Here is a 26,997-nt window from a genome sequence, read left to right on the forward strand (position 1 = left end):
CCGGAGTTAGCCACAGAAACGCTGATTCTCTTTCCAGAAGGCCATGCTCAGCAGAGTGTTCCCACTGCAACAAAACGGAATCCAAGGAAGCAGCAGTGCTAAGAACGACGATTGTCAACAACGACTGGACGCCTACTAAGATCAGGGAAGAACAAGAGAGAGATCCAGTTATACAAAAAATCCGAAAATGGAAAGAGGAAAACCGTCGACCACCTTGGCAGGAAATATCAAACCTATGCTCAGTAGTTAAGACGTATTGGGCCCAGTGGTACTCATTTATCATCGAAGATGGCTTGCTTAAACGAGTCCTGGAAAATGATGACGGTTCAGAGAAGAGAAGACAGTTGGTGATCCCAAAGAGCAGAATAGCCGAAGTACTTCGTCAGTTACACGACAGTCCATCGGGAGGGCATTTTGGTGTAAGGAAAACCCTTCAGCGAATTCGGGAACGGTTTTATTGGATGAACAGTTCCGACGACGTAAAAGACTGGTGTAAGAAATATACTATTTGTGCTACGAGTAACGGGCCTCACCGAAAAAGGAGAGCTCCTATGAGACAATATAATGTTGGAAGCCCGTTTGAAAGAATAGCTTTGGACATCGCTGGGCCATTTCCAGAAAGTGAAAATGGAGGCAAGTACATGCTGGTAGTAATGGATTACTTTACTAAGTGGGTCGAGATTTACGCACTTCCCGACCGGAAGGCCGCCACCGTTGCAGATAAGTTGATCCAAGAATATATCAGCCGATTTGGAGTGCCTTTGGAGATACATAGTGACCAAGGCAGGAACTTCGAAAGCGATCTATTCCAAGGAATATGTGATAGACTAGGCATGAAGAAAACAAGAACTACCGCGTATCATCCGCAATTGGATGGTATGGTAGAACGAATGAATAGGACAGTTGGCAAGTATTTGACAAAGATGGTGTCCGATCATCAGCGAGACTGGGACCAATACCTTCCGTTCTTCACAATGGCCTACAGATCTGCTGTTAACGAATCAACAGGCCAGACACCAGCCAAAGTCCTATTCGGACGCGAAATGCGACTACCTTGTGATCTCGAGTTTGGATGTAAACCTGGAGAAGATGTAGCAGGTGAAGATTATGTGATCGAATTACGAAGAAGAATGGACGATGTACATGAGTTGGTCCGTTCCCACCTTCAGATCGCTAGCGACAGAATGAAGAAACGGTACGATACACAAGCCGAAAAGGGTTGCTTTAAGAAGAACGACAAAGTATGGCTGTATAAACCCAAGAAGCGAAAAGGTTGTTCTCCCAAATTGCAGCAGTTTTGGGAAGGTCCATACCTCATTATGGAGAAGATCAACGATGTCATCTACCGAATAAGCAAGATTCCGAGGGGAAAGCCGATGATAGTACACCATAACCGGTTGGCGTCTTTCGAAGGTGACCACGACGTAGATGAAGAAGTGGAAGTAAACCAAGTCCAAGACGTGTCTGACCTCACGTTTGAGGAATTCATGGGTGCCTATGGAGGTACCGGTAAAACAAGACATGGTGTTACCACTGAAGAAAAGCAAGATCTACTCGCGCTCCCCGATGACTACTCGCTGGCCCTTACCATCCCGGCCAGTATCAAAGACGCACCAGGGTTGGCATCCGTCTTTCGAAGGAAGTTTGGTCGAGTTGCAGAACTTCAATGCCAGGTGCCAGCTCCCGGTAAAACCTTGAAACTCCAAGATGCATCACGTTGCCTTTTCTACCTGGTAACAAAAGACACTGCCCGTGACCAACCTACCTACCGAGATGTGTGGGAAGCCTTACTTCAATTGAGAGAGCACGTACTAGAGTCCGACGTGCAAAAGTTAGCCATGCCAAAGTTGGAGTGCCGCCAATTAGATTGGAGGGTTATCCGAAATATGGTGGAGGAGATCTTCAAAGACACCGAAGTCCAGGTGTTAGTCTGTTGCAATCCGCTAAGTACCTGGTGCGGAGAGAAAACCGTCCCTTGTCATTTTTATACAACTGGAAGTTGTAAAAGAGGGTCCAGTTGCCGATACCAGCATACCGTTCCAGTTCTAGTCCCGACAAGGTTCCAGGAGGAACCATCTTTTGAGAGGGGGGCAATGTTACGTAAAAATATGAGTCATAGTTTTAACCTGTAAACATGTTTTTATTCTAATATGTTTTAGAATTTACGAGAGACTTCGATTTACCTGAGCGACCTTCCAGAACCGATGCGAGGGAAATCCAGTTTGCCTTTACCGTTTCGCCATCGAAGGTTTTAGAGTTTTCGAGATAACGGCACTGGTATATAATAACGGAACTTTATTTGGAAGGGACAGTTAATTCTCAAGACCCGCGCTCGCGAATTTGTTACGTACGGATATAATAAATTATTGTCAGATAAGTTAATATAAATAAAGAAATAAATTAAATCCGTAAGTGTTATAAATATTGAACCTTTTAATAAATTCACAACAATATCAAAAGAGTTTATTTACAAACTCAGATATGGCTTGGAAACAAAGAGATTGATATAACGGATTGGGGATGGTTCAAGAGTGACGATATTTTACAACCAATAAAAATGAAAATTTCACCTGCACCAGAAGAACTATTGAAAATGATTTTTTGCAATTGCAAAAAGGGTTGCGGCTCAGCGTGTAGCTGTCGTAGACTAGGTCTATTTTGCAATGCTACGTGTGGAGCATGCTCTGGCGACAATTGTCAAAACTATCCTGCAATAGACGAAGAGGTGGATGGAGTTAGAACACGACGAGAATGACGTTTCAAACAATGAATAATTTGATATATTGTAAATAATTTTTATTTTTGTAAATATATTTTGTATACTTTCTAATGTAAAGTATTTTCATGCATAATTTTTAATAGAAACATCATGAGTATACTTAATTTTTTTATTTGGACATTGACCAAAGGGGAATTTGTTTCGTGAGCATAGAGGTGGTTTTTAAGGGTTGAAAATAAGCAACCAATCAAAAAATATTTTATTGATAAGAAAGGAGTTTTTGAATATAAATGTACATTAAAAACTTTTGAAGTTGTTTAAAAAGATTTTTTTATATATTTTGACATAGGGGGTAGTTTTTAAGGGTTAAAGTGTTGCAATCAACCAAAATTATTTTATATAAGCAGAGAATTACATTGTATATGATATAAATGCACTACAAAAGCGTTTGAACCTGTTAAACGATTTTTTACAATTATTTTTATTAAAAGGGGTGGTTTTTAAGATTATTTAAGGGTTGAGAATGTACACAATATCCATTATTATAATAGACAATATTTCAATTACCTAATTTAACACGATTTAAATCCATAAAATGCTTAAATATAAATTTTTTTCATTATTTTCAATAAGGGGTGATTTTACCCCTTAAAAATAAAAAGCTCACCTAGCGCATATATAACTTTTGAACAGGGAGGTAAAATAAGCCTAATTCCAATTTTTTAGCAAAATCAATTCAGTTTTAAAAAATTTAGAGGTATTGACCTCTTTTCCTCCACAGTGACTGGAGTAAAAAGAGTTGTTACATGACTATATCAAAGAGTGTCACGAACAATTCTTTTTATTTTTTTGCTAATTTCTCTGGTCTCTTAACACAAATTATCTCGTAAATGAATACACAGAAATATTAGAAATGCAGTGTGTTATTTAAATAAATAATATTCGTAACTATATATAAACAAACTAATTAAAAAACTCAGAGATTCTTTTTTGATATGTACACCCGTGCTTAATCTGTTTCAACCAATATTCAAGCATGTTTTTTTAAATATATTTTCCCTTTCATAACGAAACGAATTGTGAATATTCTGGATATATCTACCATATTGATCTTTTATACGTAAAAAACAAAACCACAACTCACAACCAACAATTTTTAAAGTGATTTAGACCGATGCTCGAAAAAAAATTGTGCATTTACAGTTTTGTGCTCGAAATTTTCAAATCGCATGCTAATTCCATATACAGAATTGAAGTGGTGAATAAAGATTATTCGTTATACAACATCATTGTAATGAAGCTTTTTAAAAATAATTTAACAGTAATTCTTAAAAACTCTTTTATCCGAAAAAAAAACAAATCGCACTTTTTTCGTTTTTTTTTTTTATTAAATTTGCAAATTTACAATCTGCTGTTACAAGCCATTAGTAAATGTGAGTATTGCAAATACATGAGAGGAGAAATTATCCACTGATACCACTCCCAATACTAAAACTAACAAATTAAATTAATGTAGGATTATAATTTAAAACTAAAATTGAAATGAAAATTAAAATTTGAAATTGAAATTAGTGAATAAAGTCTGTTAGCCACTGTCTATTCAATCTTCGCCTGACTTCTAGTTGGAGGTGTAGTTGACTTGCTTCCTCGTTGGGGTGGGCTGGCAGATGTTTTAAATAATTTCTTGTTAGTCTGCTGATTTCAACTTCAACGAACGGTATACAAGAGTCATCATGCAGTGTTTTGTTACTAACGTACTCCGATATTAGTAGAACATCAATTTTGTTATGTTCAAGAAAGTAACTTCTGTGTTATGGTTGTCTAGGTCGTTGGCATTCCATTGTGCAATTTCGTAGTGACTTAAATTATATTACTGAATTTATTTGCTACTGTGAAAAGCATGTTTAACCTTTAACTACGGGCGCCCCTCCATTAGTCATAACTACGTGCGCGGTGTATTCTGTACACCACCGACTAAAAACGCAAATAAAAGCCACAACTAGGTATTTTTAGTACATATATTGTATATAATAAATGTAGGCATATATTTAAGAGAATGTCTTAACATAAAAAATAATACATAACGAAAATATAAAGATTAGCAACAAATATAAGAACAAAAACTCAACCACTTCTTTTTCTCTAAAAATAACCTTCTTGAGATTCTTGTATATTAGCTTAACATTAAAAATATTATAAAACTAGTATATAAATCTAAAAACTAGGAGTAAATAATCATTCACAAATGAACATATTTGAGAATATGTGTGCTATTCACTTTCGTTTTCTTCCTCGTTTGCGTCTACTAAATTACAATTTGCACAAATTGTAACAGAGTGCTCTTTACAAACCATTCTATTACATTTGTTGCAAGATATTGTTGTAACTCTATTTTTGCTCCTTCCACAACAATGGCACCTCCCCCGTCTTTTTGCTGGTGGTTCTTCATCGTGGTCATCTTGTACGTTTTTGTATTTCTTCAAGAATATTTTTAAATCCAGAGGTAAACTCTGTATTTCCGCCCTCTCAGAAAGATGAGGTCTTATTAATGCCAATGATAATTCTTTTAGAAAAACTCTTCTATATTTTTGAGGATTGTCGATGTTGGCAGCATTGTACAGGATCTGGCTGTTAATTCCGGCAATATTCAGGAGTTGAAAAAACAATGCCATTGGCCATCTTCGTGTTCTTCGGGATACCGAATAGGTACTGCACATTTTGTTTACAGTGTCTACGCCTCCTTTATGTGAATTATAGTCTAAAATTATCATTGGTTTTCCTGTTTCGGGATCTACTGTAGAATTACTGTGCATGGTAGATAGGAGAATGACAGCTTTATTTTTTTTTTGGTGTATAGGATACAATGGTAACTTCTTTTTGAAAACCAAAAGTGGATGATCCAATTGGTGTGTTTTTTCTTGGTAAAAACTCTGGAACTCTTGGTAAAAACTCCCTTTTATTTCGTTTAAGTGTGCCAACCATGGTTATCTGTTCCTTCAAAAGGTCAATTACCAACGGATAACTCGTATACCAATTGTCGCATGTTAAATTACGGTTTTTACCTTTCCAAGGTTGAAGCAGGCGATGGGTAATATCCGTTGGTGTGTTAGATTTTTTGTAGGGCCCTTCCGGTTGTTGATCACAATACACCTCAAAATTGGTGACATAAAAGGTCTGCGCGTCACATAACACAAACACTTTTAAGCCATACTTTGCAGGTTTACTTGGAATGTATTGCACAAAGTTGCATCTACCTCTAAAAGGTATCAACATTTCATCGATAGTCATTTCTTCTCCCAAGGAATAGTTGCTGCTACAGTTTTTCATAAACGTATCAAGAGTAAAGCGAATGGCAGCAAGTTTGTCAATTGATTTTCGGTCCTTTCCAGTATCTTTGTTGTCAAACCTAAGAGCAGCAAGCAAAAATAAAAATCGATCTGCGCTCATACAGGCTCGAAAGATTTCTGAGCCGGTACCATCTTTTGTCCACAATTCGAGGAAGTGTGTATGGTTTTGTTTTTTAGTCCCTGCAAGAAATAATAATCCTAATAATGCCATGATTTCCTGTTTAGTCGTATCTTTAGCCCGTCTTGGCCGTTCATAATTTAATCGCATTTTTGCAATCTGCAAATTTGTACATTCAACTATATTTTCTATGATTTCATTTGTAAAGAGTTTTTCAAAAGCACTTAGTTCCGTAGTAACATCTCTCGCACAAACTGTTGGCCCAGGAAATATCTTGACAATATTTTTTGAAGGAGTTTTAGTAAATTTGCTAAGAAGAGATTTCTTATACCATTTAGTTTTTCTGTCTTTTGATATAAAATAATCATTGTCTTCATCAAGATCTGAACTGTTTTCAATGTTACTGTTTGTGTCCGAGTCAATCGTATATTGATTTTCGTCATTCAGATCAACTTCTGATTCAGTGTCGTGCTCCGTTTTTTCTATTAGCTCGTCGTCTGAAGTATCTGGGTCTCCACCAAAATCCTCATCAGATTCTTCCTCAAATATAGCTTGAGCCATAGCTCTAAGTTTATCTTCTGAGAGTTTTTGGGGATTTCTTACTGGTACACAATCCCTGCAAAGTAAATATTTTGTAGTACCTCTCGATTTATAAACGTTACGAGAAATATATAGAGGCAACGTTTGTAATTTTTATTATTTATTTCTAATTAATATTTCAAAGAGACATGACCGTATTGCTATGGAAGAAAGAACATGAAAAAACAAGACCACAAAAACAACTAGAAGGTCGTTAAATAGTCCAATAATAGGTACTCACAAATATCCAAATAGATAACGGTATATTAAGTTATGAGAAAATGTTAAAATAAAATATTTGATCAAATGTATTATCATAAAACTAGTTTTATTATAATAAAATGAAAGTTTTATTAAAATTTTAATAACAAATTACAAATTCTTTTATTCAAAACGTTGCAAAATGTCTAGCTTTTGTTACATATAAGTCGCTATACATTAATAATGCTATTTTTTAGTAGATAAACGTAATATAAATCTCACAAAATTTACTTACATAACTAGGTGCTTTGTGTACTACATACACCACTGGTAAACTTCTCCTGAATTTTTCCAACCGTCAGTCTATCTCTGCAGCAATCAATTTTACAACTGTTGAGGTTTATAACTGACACATCAGAGATAGGTTAGGTAGAGGGACACGTGCGCAACCAGTGCTTATCAGAAATAGCGGCCAATTTAGTGCGACTGGTGTACTGAGTACACCGTAGCCCGTAGTTAAAGGTTAAGATCACGCAATTTTGATTTATTAGTTGTGAAAACATAGCTTTGAATTCGTTAAAGAAACTCTTGATCATCTCTCTAATGTCACTGTTTGTATTACTTACATGTGCTCCACTTGTTATTTGAGCGTAAGTTGCATGATTTTGGTTGTATGAGTTCGTATTATGATGGACATTATTTACATTTGTTCCACCTCTTGCAGAGAGAGCATTTGGCAGGTGTGTCCCTAGATTTTTTACAATCGGCTGACATATGGTTGCCTCCACATTTGACGCAGTGATACGGTCTATTACACTATGTATTAGAGTGTCCATGCAATTGGCATCTGGTACAGTGGACAATATTATTCTTTTTATACTGTGGCTCACTAACTATTTTCGCGTTATTTATAAATTCAATTTCATATATTTTTTTATTATTTTGATTAGGTTCTATATCAACGTAGAACATCATAAGAGGGTCCTTACTTACTCTGTGTTTTATATTTACAACATTGCGTACTAAATGTCCGTGTTGTTCTATTTCACTTTTTATTATTATAATGGGCACTGTATGATGTAGATTACGAATTACAACTCTGTATGCTCTATTCTCTTTCATTTGGTACGTATGATGCACAATTTTTTTGCTGTTTAAATATCTTACCAGTTTTCGGTATGTTTCAGAGTCGCGGGAATTTATTTTTATTGTGGTATTTTTTAATGCTCTACAATAGTATGTCTCTGTTTTTGTTACTTTAGATAGGTTATTAACCATTTTATTATATTCAGTAACACCATAAATAAAAATGGGGGGGTTTAGAGATTGCTGGAGTTTTGTTGGTATTTTCTGTACTGTTATTGTTGTCGTTTTCGTTATCATTTTGTAGAATCTGAAATTTATTGCTGATTACTACCGTGTCTTCGATTAATTTTACATTTTCTTTTTCACTATGTTGTATAGTTTGCTATTCGTGGATGTCCCATGACTCAAATTCGACCATTAATTGACAGAATAAAAACAAAATGTCGTGAAAATTATGTTTCAACAAAAAAATTTATCATATGATGAGTCTATGTTAAAGTAAAATCGTCGCCGTCAATGTAAACAATTTATACGAAATAACAATCAGCTTTGGTTATAAAATGTGGTCGTTAAATACTTGTACTGGATATCTAGTAAACTTTGACCCATACCAAAGAAAAATCCACGTTCAAATAAACAATATGATAAACTTTTTGGCAAGTTTTCATCCCCATTTTGTGCGAATGCTTGAAGAGGTAAATCAGTCAGATTTACACTACAACTTACACGTTGACAACCTATTCTCACATGGAGCAATAAGGGAAAACAAAATTCCACCAAGCTGTCCCTTGGAAAAAAAAGGAGTTTTCTAAAAGAAATCATGGCTTTTTACAACACACGATAAAAAAACAGCGGTGTGTTACTGGTACGATGGAAAGATAACTCTGTTGTTACAATGACATCTATGAGTTGAGGTGGTTCAGCATTAAGCACGGTAAAAAGATTTTCTCGTAAAGAAAAACGCCACATTCAAATAAGTCGGCCTCACTGTAAAAAATTATACTGACCAATTGTAATATGGTTGTTGGAATTTGCAGACCATAATTCACGGCATTTATATAAAAAAAATAAAATAGATATATCCTCGCTATCGTTTGGGAGAGAATTGGCCCAAGTTCTTTCCACAAGATATTTAAGTAGTCTCTTATATACAGGAAGACCTAGTCTACATAGACAGAACTTACTAGATCTTCGTTTTGATCAAATCGACCATTTTGTTACACCAAGCAGTAGAAGACGATGTGCTGGTGACGGATGTACAACGTTGGTTTGTGTGTTAATTGTTTTATAGGATACCACACGAGACGATAAAAATATTCTCAAATAAATATTTACAAAAAAATTAAAAATTTTGATTTCAACGATCCTAAAAATTGCTTAAGCGCCAAGCGATACTATATGGCAACACCCTATAGTTTTAAAGACATGAAACCGAAACGCTTGTTTTTTGGATTTAATTAATAACACTTTCGTCTAATTAACCCTAAAAGTAAAGATTTTCAAAAAAACTTGGGCGCTAATGGGTTAGTAAATAATTTACTAACCTGAATGAATGAATTTTTTACCTGAATATTGAAATTTAATATAGTGCAGTAACGGAAAAGTTGCCAAACTCCATCGCTATTAAATATTCTTTTAAAACCAACAGTTTAAAGCAAAATACAGTTTAGATCATTACAATAAAATTTGCTAATTTTGCATGTATACAATAACAAAGTCAATACTCGCAAAATACTCTCTCAAAGCCCTTTGTGGGCAAAGGAGTTATAATTAAAGTTATATTTGCAACTCACCAAAACTGACCTCGTCCGCATGTAAATTACTATTTAAGCTATCCCAAAAAGAACCTGCTGTCTGCAGCCTACTCTGTGTCAGCGCATTTGCATTGTAAATGAGTAAACAGCACAAATTCTAAATTATTTATACTTGTTAAGTAATCCCCATAGATATCACGCAGAGCTCGTTTTAAACTGACAGCGAAGAGGGTTAAAGTTTTTGCTCTTGTAATTTCGTGTTTAATTTGTCAATTAGTTTATAGTAAAGTGATTAAGTTTTTTTAGATGTAGATAAGTACGTTTATTTAATTTTCCAAAATACACTACTGCCCAAAATTAACGCACCACCTTAAATGTACCATAACTTTGAAGCTGTTTCCTTTTGAACGAATGACTGGATTATGATGATTTTTTTTTTAAGTTATAGGTCTATTTCTAGTAAATCACTGTATTAATGTTTTCTAAAAAATATCAACGTTTTACTCGTATACGGGGTGTAAAAATAAAGTTGTGTTTTTTCATCATAATTTGCAACACCCTGTGGAATTTATTAGAAAAAACACTAAATTTTATTATTATTTTAAGACAGATTCATCCTTTCTTAATATTTTCGTAAAAAAATTATCTTGATATCTCTATTATTAAAGATTGTAAAGAATTTTAAATGTAAAGTTTTTATTAACATTTAAAGCAAAGAAAACATTACTTACATAAACTTTATTGGCATTTAATACAAATAAAGCTTAGGAAAATATAACCTAAATAATCTTTAACAATTCCCTCTCCCAAGCGACGTATTTGGTCTTAATCAATTGCATTCCAAACTTCTCTTACCATAACTTCTATGTCGTTAAGAGAGACAGGTGGTGGTTTTCGGCTCCTGAGTTGACGAAAATTAAATACTTAATCAGTCTTACCCAAAGCAATAACATGGTAGTACAGTACATTCAACCAACTTACATTTTTAAACGATTAACGGAATTCGCAGAAAATCTTTCGTTGTAGTAGAAGGCACGGCAAACTGCACTGGTGTTCTCCATAATGTTTAAATACTTTGCTAAATTTTATGTATAAAATAAAGTGTCGTTAACCCGTTGTTCATAGTTTCGCATATTTACACGGTGGAATTAAAAGAATTTGGCAAGACGACAGCACAAAATCAATAAAACACACATATAGCGAAGGCAAAAGACACATCATTCTTCATGCAGGAGGAAAAGATGGCTTTATAGAAAACGCAGATTTAATTTTTTCTTCAAAATCAAAATCTGCTGATTACCATGAAGACATGAATACAGATATGTTTGTTAAATGGCTTGAGCAGAAACTGTTACCTAGTCTGAGTGAACCATCATCAGTTATAGTTTTATATAATGCACTTTACCATTAGGAGATTTTGGAGAAACAAACAGTCGTGGAATGTACCAAGTATATAAAATTGTTGTAAATATATTCAAAACCAACTAAATCTAATAGTTGGGATCAAAAATAAAGCAGTAAAAAGACCAAAACCTACAAATTTTGTGCAGATTGATGGATCTCAACGAACTTATTGCAGTCTATTATTAGCAGAGTTAGGAAATTTTGTGAACTAAAGTGATGATCTCATAATGAACTAAATAAAAATTGCATTATTAAACAAAGTAAATGATATTTTCAAAGTACATGTCAAAGTGATAAAAAATGATAAATTTGTAATTAGGAAATAATTAGCGGAAATGAGTTCAAAATTACTACTCGGAGTTTTTGGGGTCGCTGAACACCAATATTATAATGACGATGACCTTTAAGGCAACTGATACCCAGAATAGGCCTTGTCTACTAAAGTTTTATAAAAATTAAATACAAAATCAGTGCAAACTCGTTACTAGTAAGTTGTGCGGTCGCTGAATACGAATATTGTGAAAGTGACGGTCTTCGAGGTACCTGGTGGCCAAAATATCCCTCGTCTTGTGGAGTTTTATGGAAAATCGATAGAAAATCAATTCAAACTCATTATTCGGTGGGTTTTTATTCGCTGAATATGAATATCGTAGAGAACATGTCGATGGTCTCCGTGATATATGGTGCCCAGTGTTGATCTAGTGGAAAACTTATAACCAGGAGTTTTATGGGAATTTGATAGAAAATAAATCCAAAGTCGTTACTTGGATATTTCTAATAGTAATATATTGTTAATCGTAAATATATTTTTTGTGAAAACTATTGTTCGAATCTCGAATTCAAAGATTACCGTAGATAAATGCAAGAATAGCTAAAACTGGAATTATCACGCCTTCCGCAGATATAGTTTAGCGCATTAGGAATGTATAAAAATACAAAATACGATTTATATCCAATGTTTTAAAAGGTTACAATTAATGTTTTAACTAAAAAGTTTTACAATATTAAAAGTAAACTACCTAAGTTATTATTAACAATCACTTACATTATATTTTTGATTCCAACGTCTTCAACTGCGGACGAACTATTCTGGAGAAGCTTCAAAATCTGGAAAAAATAAAAAATGGTATAGTATTTTACAATTTAATGCAGAATTTAATAATAATTATCTTTCTAATAATAGGTATTGTTACATATTATTATCCACCATTTCTACTCAGAATTATATAAAACAAAAAAGGAATCACCAGAAGTAATTAAAAACCAACTTAAAGCTAAAATAAAAAATGTTAACTCAGAGCTACAGCCAGAAATAAGCAAATCAGAAATAAAGAAGGCATTGAAAGAAATGAAAAACAACAAATCGCCTGGAAAAGATGGAATAACTGCAGAGATGCTGAGATATGGTGGAGAAGTGGTAATTAATACTCTACATCCCCTTTTTGACAAGATATTAAAAGAAAAAAGAAACCCAAACAACTGGAAGGAATCCATAACCATTATCCTAGACAAGAAAGGGGGTAAAGCGGATATAAAAAATTACCGCCCTATAACACTCCTCAATGTAAAAAACAATAACAAAAACAATACAAAATTCGACGGATACCAGTCGAAAGAACAAGCTGGTCTTAGAAAGGGATTCAGCACAAATGACCATTTACTAAGTATGAAAATACCTATAGAACGAGCAAATGACTACCACATTTGTATATATATATTATATATATATATATATATATATATATATATATATATAGCGTTCATAGATTTCGAAAAGGCTTTGGACAGTGTCAAACATTGGGCAGTGAAAAGTTCTTTGATTAACAGCAGAATTGACCACAGATATACGGAACTAACAGCCAATATATATACGGAAGCCAAAACAACAATTAAAGTTTATAAAGAAATACAATCAATACAAATAAATAGAGGCGTGAGACAGGGTGACACAATATCACCGAAACTTTTCAATCAGGTTCTAGAAGGAATTTTTAAAAGATCAGAATGAGAAGAAAAAAGTATAAAAATTTGTGGACAACGCTTGAACCATCTAAGGTGCGCTGATGACTTTCATAATTCATAACCGATGAAAAAGAAGATTTATTATAAGAATGAAAGAACTGGACGTAGAAGCTGAAAAGATAGGCCTTAATATGAATTACAGCAAGACTAAAACAAATACAGATGAAGACATCACAATGAGGATCGGACATATATATATATCTGGGTCAAACTATAAATCTTAACAAGGAAAACCAAACAACAGAGATAAAAAGATGAGTTAGACTGGCATGGGCGGCATTTGGCAAACTAAGCTACATTCTTAAAAACAAAAGATATCCACAGCATCTAAAGACCGAAGTATAAAATCAATGCGTACTCTCTGTTTTCACTTATGGTATCCAAACGTGGACATTTACAAAGGCAAACATGGACAAAATCATAAAAACCCAAAGAACAGTGTAAAGACAAATGTTGCACATAAGACTAATGGATAAAAAGAGAAACGAGTGGATAAAAGAGAAAACAAAAGTTAGGGATGTCAGACAAGAAGTTGCAAAATGGAAATAGAGATTTGCCGGACACAATATAAGACAGAAAGAAGACTGATGGATTGAAATTCTTATCAGTTGGAGACCGTGGAAATATTAACGAAGCAGAGGAAGGCTCCAAATGAGATGGGCAGATGATATCAAGAAGCACGTGTTCTCTAGGTGGATGACTGTAGCGATAGACAGAGAAGAATGGAAAAGGATTGGCGAGGTCTATGTCCAAAGGACCGAAGGAGGCTAATTAGATTAGACATATGATTATGTTATTATAACATTAGGTACATACAATTAGATATTGGAGAATTATGTTTACTTATATTTATAAAAACTTTATAACAACTGAGACTTGAATCGCATTTGAACCTTCATCGACGTAATACGTACTTGCCGAAACTATTTTTTTTTCTATTTCGAAGGTTAAAATAAACAAATGATATACTCGTATGATATATATATTGAAGCGAAGCTTTTATATTGGTGATGTGTTACTTTTCTCTACAGTAAAATGCTGAAGCTATCGTCACGGAGGTAGCATCACGAAACTAAATAGCGATTTGTGGTTGGTTCGCAGATGCAGAAAACAGTTGAAAGAGTGCATTTACGCAACGAAGAGAGTCCGTTATATAACATGTACAACAAATAATAAATATTTATTTATTTTAAAAGATTATATTCATAAATAGTATATTTATTTTAAAAATACAGAAAACCATATAAAGCTTTGCACTAGTCTACAGTACCGCCTCTTGAACCACTTTTTTTTGTAAAACTAATACTCTACTATAATCGGTTCACAATTTGTTGATAGCTCACTACAAGTTTAACCCTAATTAGAAAACTGAAATGCAGAGAGGATAGGTAATACGATATAATAGTAAAAACCAACCTAAAACTGACGGTTTAAGACGTTTTCGAATAACCCACCTTATATCTGAAGGAATACAATACCTTATAATCCTATTACGGGGGTATTTTGAATGGTTAGAGACGAACGACCAGTGTCGTAGAGTATATGATTGAAACATTTATTTGAACTAAATAAATATATTTTTTAAATTGTACTTATGTAAATTGTATTTTTTAATAAAACTTATTTATTTTATTCAAAAATAAAAAGTTTCTTGCCATTTTTAAAAGATACATTTATTTAATTAAGGAAAAAGGCGCCAAATGTCGCCTGGCAAAATTTCCAATGTGTTTTAAATGTATCCATTATTTTCGAATCCGGAGAAAACTAATAAATATTTTTGAAAAATTTAAACGCAGAATGAAAGATTACATTATTACTCAGGGCAGAAAGTCCCTGAAAACTTCTACAATGTTTATTTTAATATGTTATGTAACAGGGGTGAAAATAAAAGAGAAAATATAGTATAATTTTTAATTGAAAATATTGCATGCAAAAGAAACTTTTTATTTATTCTAAAAAATATTTCATTCTGCCTTTAAATTTTTCAAAAATGCTTTTTAGTTTTTTCAGGATTTGAAAAAAAAATGGATACATTTAAAACACATTGAACATTTTGACAGGCAACACTTTGTGCCTTTCCCCTTTAATACCTTACGATTACAACTACTATTACTTAGGTACCTTATATAATTACGATTAGAAAACTATTCAAATTCAAAATAAATAGGATGAACTTCGGAATCCGAGTCGTCTTGAGGGTTAATAATTAGGTTAATAATCTCTACGGTCGCATCAATTATGTTATCAAGATCCCACATTTTTTGTTCTTCCTCTATTACATGTCTTACTGCATCTTTCCAGTTTTGTTTTGTAATATGTTATAAAGACTCGTATAACAATTCACGTACAGCTTGTATTTTATATGACGTATTTTTTCTAGCCACATAACTTTTCATTTGTGCCCAAATGAGTTCAATTGGATTTATTTCGCAGTGGTAGGGTGGAAGTCTAAAGACTGTGATGTTTCGCCTTTCCGCCATTTTGTCAATTACGTATTTCTTGAACTTAGATTTGTGTTGCCGGGCAATTTTTAAAAGTTCTGCTTTTACAATTCCATCTTCGTAAGGCAGATACTTATTCCGCAGCCAGTCAAGAATATCCTGTTTCTTCCACGCATTCGTTAGAAGTCTTTATACTAGTCCTGGATGATAAGGTGCATTATCTAATACTATAACTGAATTTGGTGGTATGTGTTCAATCATTTGCTCAAAATACTCTTCGAAAACATCAGCTGTCATCTCCTCGTGATAGTCTTTTGTGCTTTTGGAATGAAATTCCAACAAACCATACTTAACAAATCCTTTTTCACTGCCAATGTGAGAAATTATTAATCTACTGCCTTTACCAGAAGGTGGGGAGATACCAGTAGATCAACCTTCCATAAAGGCTTGCCTGGAGCTTAATATATTTTTATCTGACCAAATTTTTTTTAGAGTATGACCTGAGTTTACCCACGTTTCATCCTGGTAGAAGATGGGCTTTTCTTCAGCTCGGAATTTTCGTATGAATCTTAGATAATTTCTTCTCCAACATCATCTTCTCCTCCCAGTCAATTAAAAGTGATTTTCGGTCTGATTTCTCCCACCGGAAATTTAATTCTTTTAAAACTTGCCACAATTTAGTTCGTCCGATATAAGGCAAATCCGGGTCGTTTCTAACTTCTTGTAAAATTTTGTTTAGGTTTGGTATTTCTTTTTGGAAAAAAAATCCATGAATTTTCCTTCGAATACCATTTTTGGCAAATTCATCAATTTCAATAAGCTTTTTCGCTCTCTTTAAGTTTTCGTTTGTGTTTGGGTTAGCTATACCGTGTTTTTTTCTTTCTGATAGGAACCTATATAAAGTTGACTCTCCTACGCCAGTCATGTTGGCACAACTTTCGACTATGTTGCGAACAGTGTTTGTGGGATTCTGAGAAACCAGAGCATCGTGAACATTCAGGACAATAGTCTTCTCTCTTGGTGAATAGACAGACTTACTAACTGTACGCAACAGTACCGGTGTAAAACGTGATGATGAAGCCATCACAAACAATCCAACAAAACGAGCACGAGCGAAAGGTACGTATATGTTCGTAGGTATATGGAATAAAAAATCACTCACGCACTGCATATAATTCGCAAAAGAAATATTCGAGACGCTAATTACTGCCGTAGACGCGGAAACACTGACGAGCCGTAAATTACATGTGATCAAAAACGTATTAAACAAAAAAATTGTTTTCGTTCGTAATAACTTCACCCTTACAAGTTAAGTTTCGAATATAATTATATTATTAAAAATCTGGGAAATTCCATCTTAATTATCTTGCAACGAATAGTACCTTCGGATATGAATTCCAGGTTTTCTAGTAAAGTGATTAAACGGAAGATTAGTATTGAAATATCCAAAGAGATAAGGTATTCTTATTTACAAAATTGTTAATGGTTAAATTCTTATTTTTATTAATATAATATAATAACCAATATTAGTCGTGAAAGTTTTAATTGTTTTTTTGCTAAATATATTAGTATGAAAATATTATCAATATTATATATAACAGTATTAAAACATTATATTATTATTTAATAAATAAACAATTTAGGAACGCCTATGATTTAAGACCGTTTTATGAGTTTGAGGCGTATTTCGTGCTCTCAAAAATTTGTGAACGAAGAATAATTGTCAATATCGTAGCAGCGAGATTACATAAAACGAGCGGATCTAATTTTAATATAAATATATTTATTTATAAGCTTACAGCACGAAAATATCTTATCAACTAACTTTAACTACTGTACTAGAATAATCTGGAATGGTTCACCTCTATTTCGCTTGTATGACGACTCCATTTCTCCCCCGGTCGATACATCCGGAACCTTCGAGAACACACATCATTGTTCCCGAGATGCAACTGTTATATGGGGACACGTCGAATGCATGTTGGTAACACTGCTCCCCACTTAGACCTGAAGACTCTCCAGCTCTGTATGAACCCCCACAAGAAGAAAATAACAGTCTACTGACTTTGAAAGACACGATCTCTTCAGGTTAATTCATCTTGGGTAAAGATACATTCTTGATGTTATAATTGCACACGATTTTCTTTAAATTAGTTAGAGCACGCTTACTACATAATTACTTTATGTAGTACAGATATAATTTCAAAAAAATGTTTTTTGGTTTTACCACCCTTAGTTTGCTGTTGCATATTCTTCTAAACCGAATTAACAACAAGTGCGAAGAAATAATTAGTCAAGAGCAGTTCGGGTTCCGGAGATGCCTTGGAACTAGAGAAGCACTATTTTCTATGCAAACACTCCTTCAACGATGTTGGGAGGTAAGAAAACCCGTATATATGTGCTTCATTGATTTTGAAAAGGCATTTGATCGCGTATAGCATACCAGACTAATTACCGCCTTGCAGAGCATCCAACTAGATGAGAAAGACATCAAACTTATTGCCAAACTTTACTGGAACCAAACAGCCATTATTAATACCAACAACAGAGAATCAGAGCTAATCAGTATTGAACGAGGCGTAAGACAAGGCTGTATACTATCTCCCACCCTCTTTAACGTGTATTCTGAGAATCTATTTAGGGAATCTTTAAAAGATCAAAAAGGAATTATCATAGGAGAAGAAATAATTAACAATATACGGTACGCCGACGATACTGTGATTCTAGCTGAAAACATCGACGATCTGCAGGAGCTAATCAATAGAGTTGACATGGAATGCACAAATTGGGGACTGTCGATAAATATCGATAAAACTAAATACATGGTGACCAGTAAAGTGGATATCGGCGCAACCCAACTGATATTAAACCAACAACCGCTGCAGAGACTTCAGAGATTCAAATACCTTGGATGTTGGATTACCCAAAATCTAGCTCCATCCTTCGAAATTCGATGTAGAATTCAAGAAACTCATTTCAAAAATTCAAGCCTCTATTATCCAATAACTCATTAAATTTGGAAATCCGTGAAAAGTTTACAAGATGTTACCTGTGGTCTGTACTTTTGTATGGATGTGAAACTTGGACTTTAAACGCCTATATCATGAATAAAATCGAGGCGTTTGAGATGTGGTTGTATCGAAGGATACTAAAAATTCCATGGACTAGCAGAACTAGAAACAAAGAAGTTCTTCGAAGAATGGGACATCAACGAACTCTATTAAATATTATTAAGAGGCGTAAACTAGAATATCTTGGACATATAATCAGAGGACCAAGATATGAGTTCCTTCGGCTAATTCTGAACGGTAAAATCGAAGGAAAGAAATGGATAGGACGGAAGAAACTCTCTTGGTTGAGGAATTTGCGGCAGTGGACACGTTTGACAGCGGATCAATTGCTACACGTAGCGCAAGACCGAGATCAGTATAACAATATTATAAGCATGGTAGTCGCCGACGTTCCGTAGGGATATGGCACTCTAAGAAGAAGAAGACCCTTAGTTTGATTTCAGAAAGAAAATATTCATAAAAAATGAAGTGCGTGAAAATACATACATGGTAAACCAATGCGTATATTAAGTTGACATATGTAAGCGAATAATTAAAGATATTTATGCTTATATTTAAAGCATTTCTTATACATAAAGATCCCAACTATACACATAACAACACATCCTAATGTTGAAAAAGACTTGAACTAATGTTACTGGTCTTAATTTAACAATCCGAAACCAGCAAAAAATTAATAAGGTGAGTATGTACCTAACTCAGGTATTTATTATAAACTTAAATAAAATTCATTCATCATTCAGTAAAAAATTCACCTTCATTCATCGTCATCATGTTCAAACAATTTTCTATTTTGACGATGTATTAAAAAAAAATTTAAGATAACATTTCCACATTAAAAATAATTGCAGACGTTACAAAGTATTCGAATGATAAAAAGTTTCAAAAGCCTTAACAATCAACAATATTATTAAGGAAAAATCTGTGTTATGAACAGTTTTTTTTGAAATCTGAAAAAAAACCTTTCAGTATACTGGAAAACATCAATTATCCTAGAAAAAATTCAAAATAAAAAGGTAAGTATAGAAAGTTATACAAACAGCTTTTTAAAGATAATGGAAAAGTAATAAAAATAATGCCTTCTTATAAATCTTCTGTTGTTGAAAATTGGAGTGTTATCAGGACTGACTTAAATCCTAACTAAATATTTCTGCAAATTTTTAAGCTTAAAAATTCTAAGAATTTTAACTTAGTAAAGTACTCAAAATTTCTAAAATTTACTACCTTGTTAATAAGGTTAATTTTGGGTTTTTTAGGGTTTTTTTAGTTCCGACCTTTGCCGCCTCAAAATTGGAGCGTTCATAAACCCACGACCATCCATCTTTTCTTTCTCTTTTTATACGTCCAACAAACAGGACCGAAATTTTCTTTAAGTAGTCTCTCGATGAGGTAAGGTAGCATAGTTGCTAGAACTATGTTTGTTGGCTCGAAGCTATTTAAATAGCTATGGATTTAAGGGATTTGTTCTGAAACCAACAATTCGACGAATATCCAGTTTGCTTAGCTGCCCAATCCTATACATCATGTTTCTAAGATCTGGATCTGAGATCAGAATAGCCACGTTTGTCAACCTTCGTCGCGGAGATAGCACGTAAAGAAGAAGACGATATTATGTTTCTGCTGCGATAGATTCAACGTTTCTGCCAGTCTGAATAACTAGAGGGTAAAAAAATTACGTCGTTTCTGCGCTACACAAGCATTTGAATAATTCAGGTTGTACTCATTTTATATATTTTTTTACTGAACAGGAAGATTATCTATAAACTAAATAACAGTAAAGTAATTTATTGTTGATCCTTTAAATACAATAAATATCTACATTCTACCTTATATACAAACGTATTTTTTATGTGACCGAATTTTGAAATTTGGGATAAAGTATACTTTTATTTTCATATATTTCTCATTCATAATCTAATGCCAAGATATAAAATGTTTATTTTTTTACGATATGAATTTAATTTAAATTTTGTATAAGCACTTCCTGTGTACTTCACGTGTAATTTAATACCGTAAACACAAATTGTTCATTTCTTTTATAGGATGACGTAAATTTTTAATGAAGAATTTTTTAATAACTTTTTGTTCTTTACAAAATAATAAAGGTTAACTTTGTTTCAAATATTTCATTTTATTTATTTGTCTGAGCTCGTTTCCTTACGAGAATAGAATATTAAGGAATGGCACCCAATTCATTTTAATTTTAAAGATAATACAAACAACTTGAAGGTAAGGAGACTATGGACAGAAGTACCCCTGCGAGTTATACTTTCCCCATAATTACTGTAATTATTTTAGGACAATTAAAAACTGCCTAGATGTTAGATAATCTGTATTGTATTTGGTAAAATATAGTATGCGCTTAAATTAATGTTCTAATCCTTGTTTTGATAGTATATCTAAAATCTGTCCAAAGTCTCCCAGGCCTCTCCTATCATAGCCTGGTATTTTAAAATAGCTTTTATTTGTACAATGTGTTTCACTTACAGGTATTATATCTAAATTATTATTTTGTACAAAAGCACAGATTTCTGTGATTTTGTAACCGTGATATTAGTATTCAGCTACGAGCTAGAATGTTAAAATGCTATGTATTTAGTACTTTGCTTTACGGTGTTAAGGCATGGACTCTTAAACAGAGGAATGTTGCAAAAGCTTGAAAGCTTTGAGATGTGGTGTACACTAAAGCTACCGCCGTGTACTAAAAATAAGTTGGGTGGATAAAATTACAAATGAAGAGGTAATACGCAAAATAAATAACGATCCAGAAGTTATACTGAATATAAAAAAGAGAAAACTTGAATACTTAGGCCACCTGATGAGAAGACAAAAGTACACATTCCTACAAAATATAATGCAAGGAAAAATCCAAAGACGCAGAAATCCAGGACGTAGAAGAATGTCCTGGATGAGAAATTTAAGAGAGTGGTTTGGTTGTACCACTAGCGAATTATTCAAAACATCAGTAAATAAAATTATAATCGCCCTAATGATATCCAATCTCCTTTAGGAGTCTTCTATAGGAGAGGCACTCAAAGAAGAAGACAGATTTCTTGCATGCGCTTGCATAGGCCATTGGCGTTCCATTCAGCCATTTTAATTATGTAAGTTATGTGTATATTTTATTGACGAGAGTAGACGTGAAGTTTTTTCATCACGGGTTTTAATTCATCATAAGTCATAACATCAGCTTGTTGTACAGCTATATTAGATGTTGTTTGGTAATTTATTTGGGGTGTGTGTGGTTGTACTCTCAGGGTGTATGTGATTCCTGGCTGAATTTTGGGTGTTTTATTGTTATTTGGATGGTTGTCTTTCTGTCTTAGTTTTGGGTACATATTTTCTTGCAGTTGGTTATGGGCTATGCAACCTCTGTAATTCGCTGGATGATTTTCGCTATGGTTAACACATCTAAAATTGGTATCTTGAGTTTTTCTGGAACAATCTTTCTCTGTGCATAAACTTTCTATGATAGAAGACTTTCTGTGATAAAATTTTTTATGTGCCCACATCCTTGATATATCAAACTCTGTGGTATCTCAGTATCATCAAAAACTACATTTGAGTGCATTAGATGTTTCGTTGTTAATTAATGCACATGCTCCGACCGACGACAAACTAGACATTAAAAAACAGTTTTTCGAATACCTAGAACAAACCTACAGAAGATGCCTCAGAAATGACATTAAAATAGTGCTAGGTGAGATGAATGCAAGAATAGGACGAGAGCATGTTTTTATGCCGACTATAGGAAGGCATAGCCTACACAACATCAGTAGCGATAATGGATTACGACTGATAAACTTAGCAGCAGCACTGAACATGACCGTCGCTAGCACCTATTTTGAACACAAGAATATACACAAGGTAACCTGGACCTCCCCTGATTTAAGAACAACTAGTCAGATTGATCACATCTTAATAGATTCAAGACACGGAACGGACATAATAAACTGCAGAAGTTATAGAGAAGCAAACATAGACTCAGACCATTGTTTAGTGATCTCAACAGTAAGGGCTAGAATTTCAAACTCCAACAAAGAAAAAGAAATAAATAGAAAGAAATGGAATGTACAGAAGCTAAGAGATGCAACTGTTGCAAAACAGTACTGGGAAAATGTTACCAATAGGTTAAGGAATCAAAGTCTAGGCGAAGAAGACCAGAGAGATATAGACTCATTCTGGAACAGGATAAGGGAAGATATTGAGTCAGCAGCACAAGATGAAATAGGAACAGAAACTTGTACCCGAAAAAATCACTGGTTTGACGATGAATGCAAAGACGCAACACAGAAAAAAAATGAAGCATATGCAAAAATGCTTACCCGCCGAACTAGAACAAGTATAGAGAATTACCAGACAAAGAGAAGACTAGAAAAGAAAATACACAGAATGAAGAAACGAAACCATTTAAAAAAGACACTTCAATACATAGAAAACCTCAACAGAGAGAAAGAATTCAGAACATTCTATAAGAAAGTTAACATCAACAGAAAAGAATTTAAGGCAAACACAAATCATTGTAGAAGTTTAAATGGCGATCTCTTAACAACAAGAACAGACGTACTAAACCGATGGACGGAATATTTTAACCAGATACTTAATATAGAGGAAGAAGAAGAAAACCCGGAAGACGAAAGCTGCGAGGTAAGCGGAGCAGACGAGAGGGAGGAGGATCCACCAACGATCCTGGAAGTTAAAGACGCTGTAAACAAACTAGCCAGAAACAAATCACCCGGAATAGATAATCTATCAGCGGAATTATATAAAGAAGGTGGCCACGATATCATAATAGCGCTACAGCAGCTTATAAAAGAAATATGGATACAGAAGTCCCTTCCCAATGATTGGAATATTGGAATACTTTGCACCATACACAAAAAGGGAGATATCTTTGAATGCTCTAACCATCGAGGAATTACGCTCCTAAATGCAGCGTATAAAATATTCTCCAATATACTATGCCATCGTATGGCACCATATGCAGAGCGAATAATAGGACAATACCAGGCTGGTTTCAGAGGTGGTAAATCAACAATTCATCAGATTTCAACCCTAAGACAAATTCTAGAGAAAACACTGGAATACGGTGTAGACACGCACCACATATTTATAGACTACAAGGCAGCCTACGACTCTGTAAATAGAAGACCATTGTTTAGAGCAATGATAGACCTAGGAGTACCAAATCAGTTGGTAAGTTTAACCAAACTAACCCTTGAAACAGTTGAATGCAAAGTACGAATCCAGGGGGAACTCTCTGAACCTTTTAAAACAAATAACGGGCTACGTCAGGGAGACCCACTCTCCTGTATACTATTCAATCTAGCTCTGGAAAACGTAATACGTACGTCACAAATCACAACTACCGGTTCAATATATAACAAATATGTGCAAATCTTAGCATATGCTGATGATATCAATATTGTTGAGAGAACGGAAAACGCGGCACGAGAGGCGTACGTAGCATTAAAGGAAGCGGCTACAAAAATGGGTTTAATAATAAACACCAATAAAACAAAATACATGAAAATAGGTACGCAACCACAAACACTACGGCCACTTGTTATAGAAAATGACGTCATCGAAGCAGTTAACGAATTTGTATACCTGGGAACGCTCGTCAATACTGAAAATGACACTACCGCAGAGATAAACCGCAGAATTTGTACGGCTAATAGATGCTATTTTGGGCTTAATCTCCTTTTTAAATCTACAGTTATATCAAGAAATACAAAAGTAAAACTCTACAAAACAATAATACGCCCAGTCCTAACATATGGTTCAGAAACCTGGACTTTAACAAAAAGCATTGAAAACATGTTAGGATGTTTCGAAAGAAAAATACTAAGGCGCATCTATGGAGCGGTAAATGAAAATGGTGTCTGGAGAAGACGATACAACTTCGAACTCTATAGGATATACCAGGAACCAGATATCGTAAAACACATAAAGATAGGACGTCTGAGGTGGGTAGGCCATGTAATGCGGATGGAGCAAACCGACCCAGCTAGAAAAACGCTCCTTGATAGACCTATTGGTCAAAGAAGAAGAGGAAGACCCAGAACAAGATTCCTAGATAACATCGATGAAGACATGAGAAATATGGAAATACGTGCTTGGCGGAGGAAGGCGATGGATAGGGACGACTGGAGAAAAATTCTTGGGGAGGCTAGGACCCACACAGGGTTGTAAAGCCAAAATGATGATGAGATGTTTCGTTGTATATAGGTACGTCTTTGTTATTTTCATTTTGTTTTAGATCTAAAAAGAACATAGGTAGTGGTTTTTTAGTGTATATTTTTTTATATTCCAGATTTTTGTAAGCTTCTGTCTTAAGTCTTTTACGTTTTTTTCTATGTTTTAATTTCTTTAGTTTTATACATTTAATTAAAATAAATTAATAATGCCTTTAAACATTTTAGCCGACACATACCTAACCAAATCACATATAGAAAGAACTATAAATCATAAATGAACAAAACAAATATTTTCTAATATAACAAAACCAAACAATTAACAGCACTTAAGAGTAATGAGAAAATTTATATTAAACGTTTTATAATATATACTGAATTGATATATTACAAAGGCCATATTATTGTCCGCATAACGTTTAATAATGGGTTGAAGAGAATTGAAATGGATATCGCAATTGGAATGCATATAATTTAATAAGTTTAGTTGTATGACAATTCAATAATATCAAAGCTAAAGTTACCGTTAACGGAAAATTAATTACTAACTTTATATTAACGAGTTAATATAAACGAAATATATGCTTATTACAAATTACCACAAAATATGAAACCAATACTGACAATAAGTAATGGTAACAAAACAAATAGAAAAGTATCAATACTGGACACTCATAACGTGTAAAAATCTCAATTGGAAAATAATAGTAGGGGGGGGGGTCGGCTATTGATGCGCACATAAGGCTAATTCATGATATTGCAAAAACTTAAAAAATTTCAGTTTCCAACTGTTTTAAACATATACTTTAAGGGCTCAGGTATGTTGGTAGGGATCACATTCAATAAATTTAATGGTTACACAGTAGAACAGTGAGAGGCAAAATTTCTAGTTAGTATACCGCGCAAAACTACCCGACCTATTCGGCTAAAGTTGCATATATGTCAGATAACTGTGCGCAATAATAAAACAGAACTGAAAAATGTCCCTTGCAAAATGCAAAAAATATGAAAAAAGATATAAGGGGCTAATAGAAGAGTTTGTTTGATAAAAAACATACAGTGTGTAAAAGCCAAATGGATTAAATTCATTATTTAGGTTACTGTACATATTTATAAAAAATCCCGAAACACGTCTGACATTCTTTAACGTGAAAATGCAACTCCTACCTTCAACCCCCTTAGAATGACAGGAACAACCCCCGATTTTTAAAATAGGAAGTATAGGCTTGTGATATATCGTTTGAAAGGTCTTTTCATTCTCCATTCAAAAATGTTGTCGCTTTCAAGTTTATTAATATTAATTAAGATAAAATAAATTAAAATCATGTGGTTACCGAAATTCGCTACAATATACTCAAAACTTATTTCCCGTTTAGGTTTTGATAATGAGAAAGTGAACAAAAACCATAGCAATGTGGTTTTTAGATGGTAACCATTAAAAAACTTTAAAGAATTTCCGTGGCAACGTTATTTTAACACGCATTAGTAAATTGAGTTTTAAATCTAAGAGTTCGTTCAATTTAATTCTGAAAAATGGTTAGATTAACGGAAATGCATAAATTTCATTTGTAAACAGTTTTACAAATGATTGGTTACGGAGATAACACCCAAACACAACAGGAAGTAACTCGCCTATTTCATGAGAAATTTCCTAATTTACCGCCTATATCCCAAGGAACAATAAGTAAAATAGAGAAGCAGTTTCGCGAGTTTGGTCATGTGTTGCTTGAGTTTCAGGAATGCTAGCTAGTTTCACTACATTCAATGCTAGCCATACATCGATAGTAAACATATTGCATCCCTATAAGATGATACCTACTCAGGAGCTCATGGAAGACGATTTTGTGAGCAAATGATGGACATGTTGGATAACAATATTATCCAATTAGAAGACGTTATGTTTTCTGATGAGTGTAGTTTTTCACTTAACGGTCATGCTAATCGGCAAAATTGCCGCTACTGGGCCACGGAAAATCCTCACTGGATAAGAGAAGAACACACTCAATACCCTCAAAAGGTTAATGTTTGGGCAGGGATTGTAGGAAACAATATCATTGG

At 33.9% G+C, this 26,997-nt stretch overlaps 1 protein-coding gene across 1 annotated transcript in view; it reads right to left on the reverse strand.

Annotated features, from left to right (window-relative positions):
• LOC140442111 (uncharacterized) overlaps window positions 1-26,997 on the reverse strand; it is a 274,067-nt gene that overhangs the window by 123,326 nt on the left and 123,744 nt on the right. Inside the window, exon 6 of the mRNA XM_072533189.1 lies at window positions 12,254-12,315. Coding sequence (XP_072389290.1) covers window positions 12,254-12,315 — 62 coding nt within the window. The remainder of the gene's footprint in view (window positions 1-12,253; window positions 12,316-26,997) is intronic.

This window comes from Diabrotica undecimpunctata, chromosome 5 (assembly GCF_040954645.1).
Source record: "Diabrotica undecimpunctata isolate CICGRU chromosome 5, icDiaUnde3, whole genome shotgun sequence".
Classification (NCBI taxonomy): domain Eukaryota; kingdom Metazoa; phylum Arthropoda; class Insecta; order Coleoptera; family Chrysomelidae; genus Diabrotica; species Diabrotica undecimpunctata.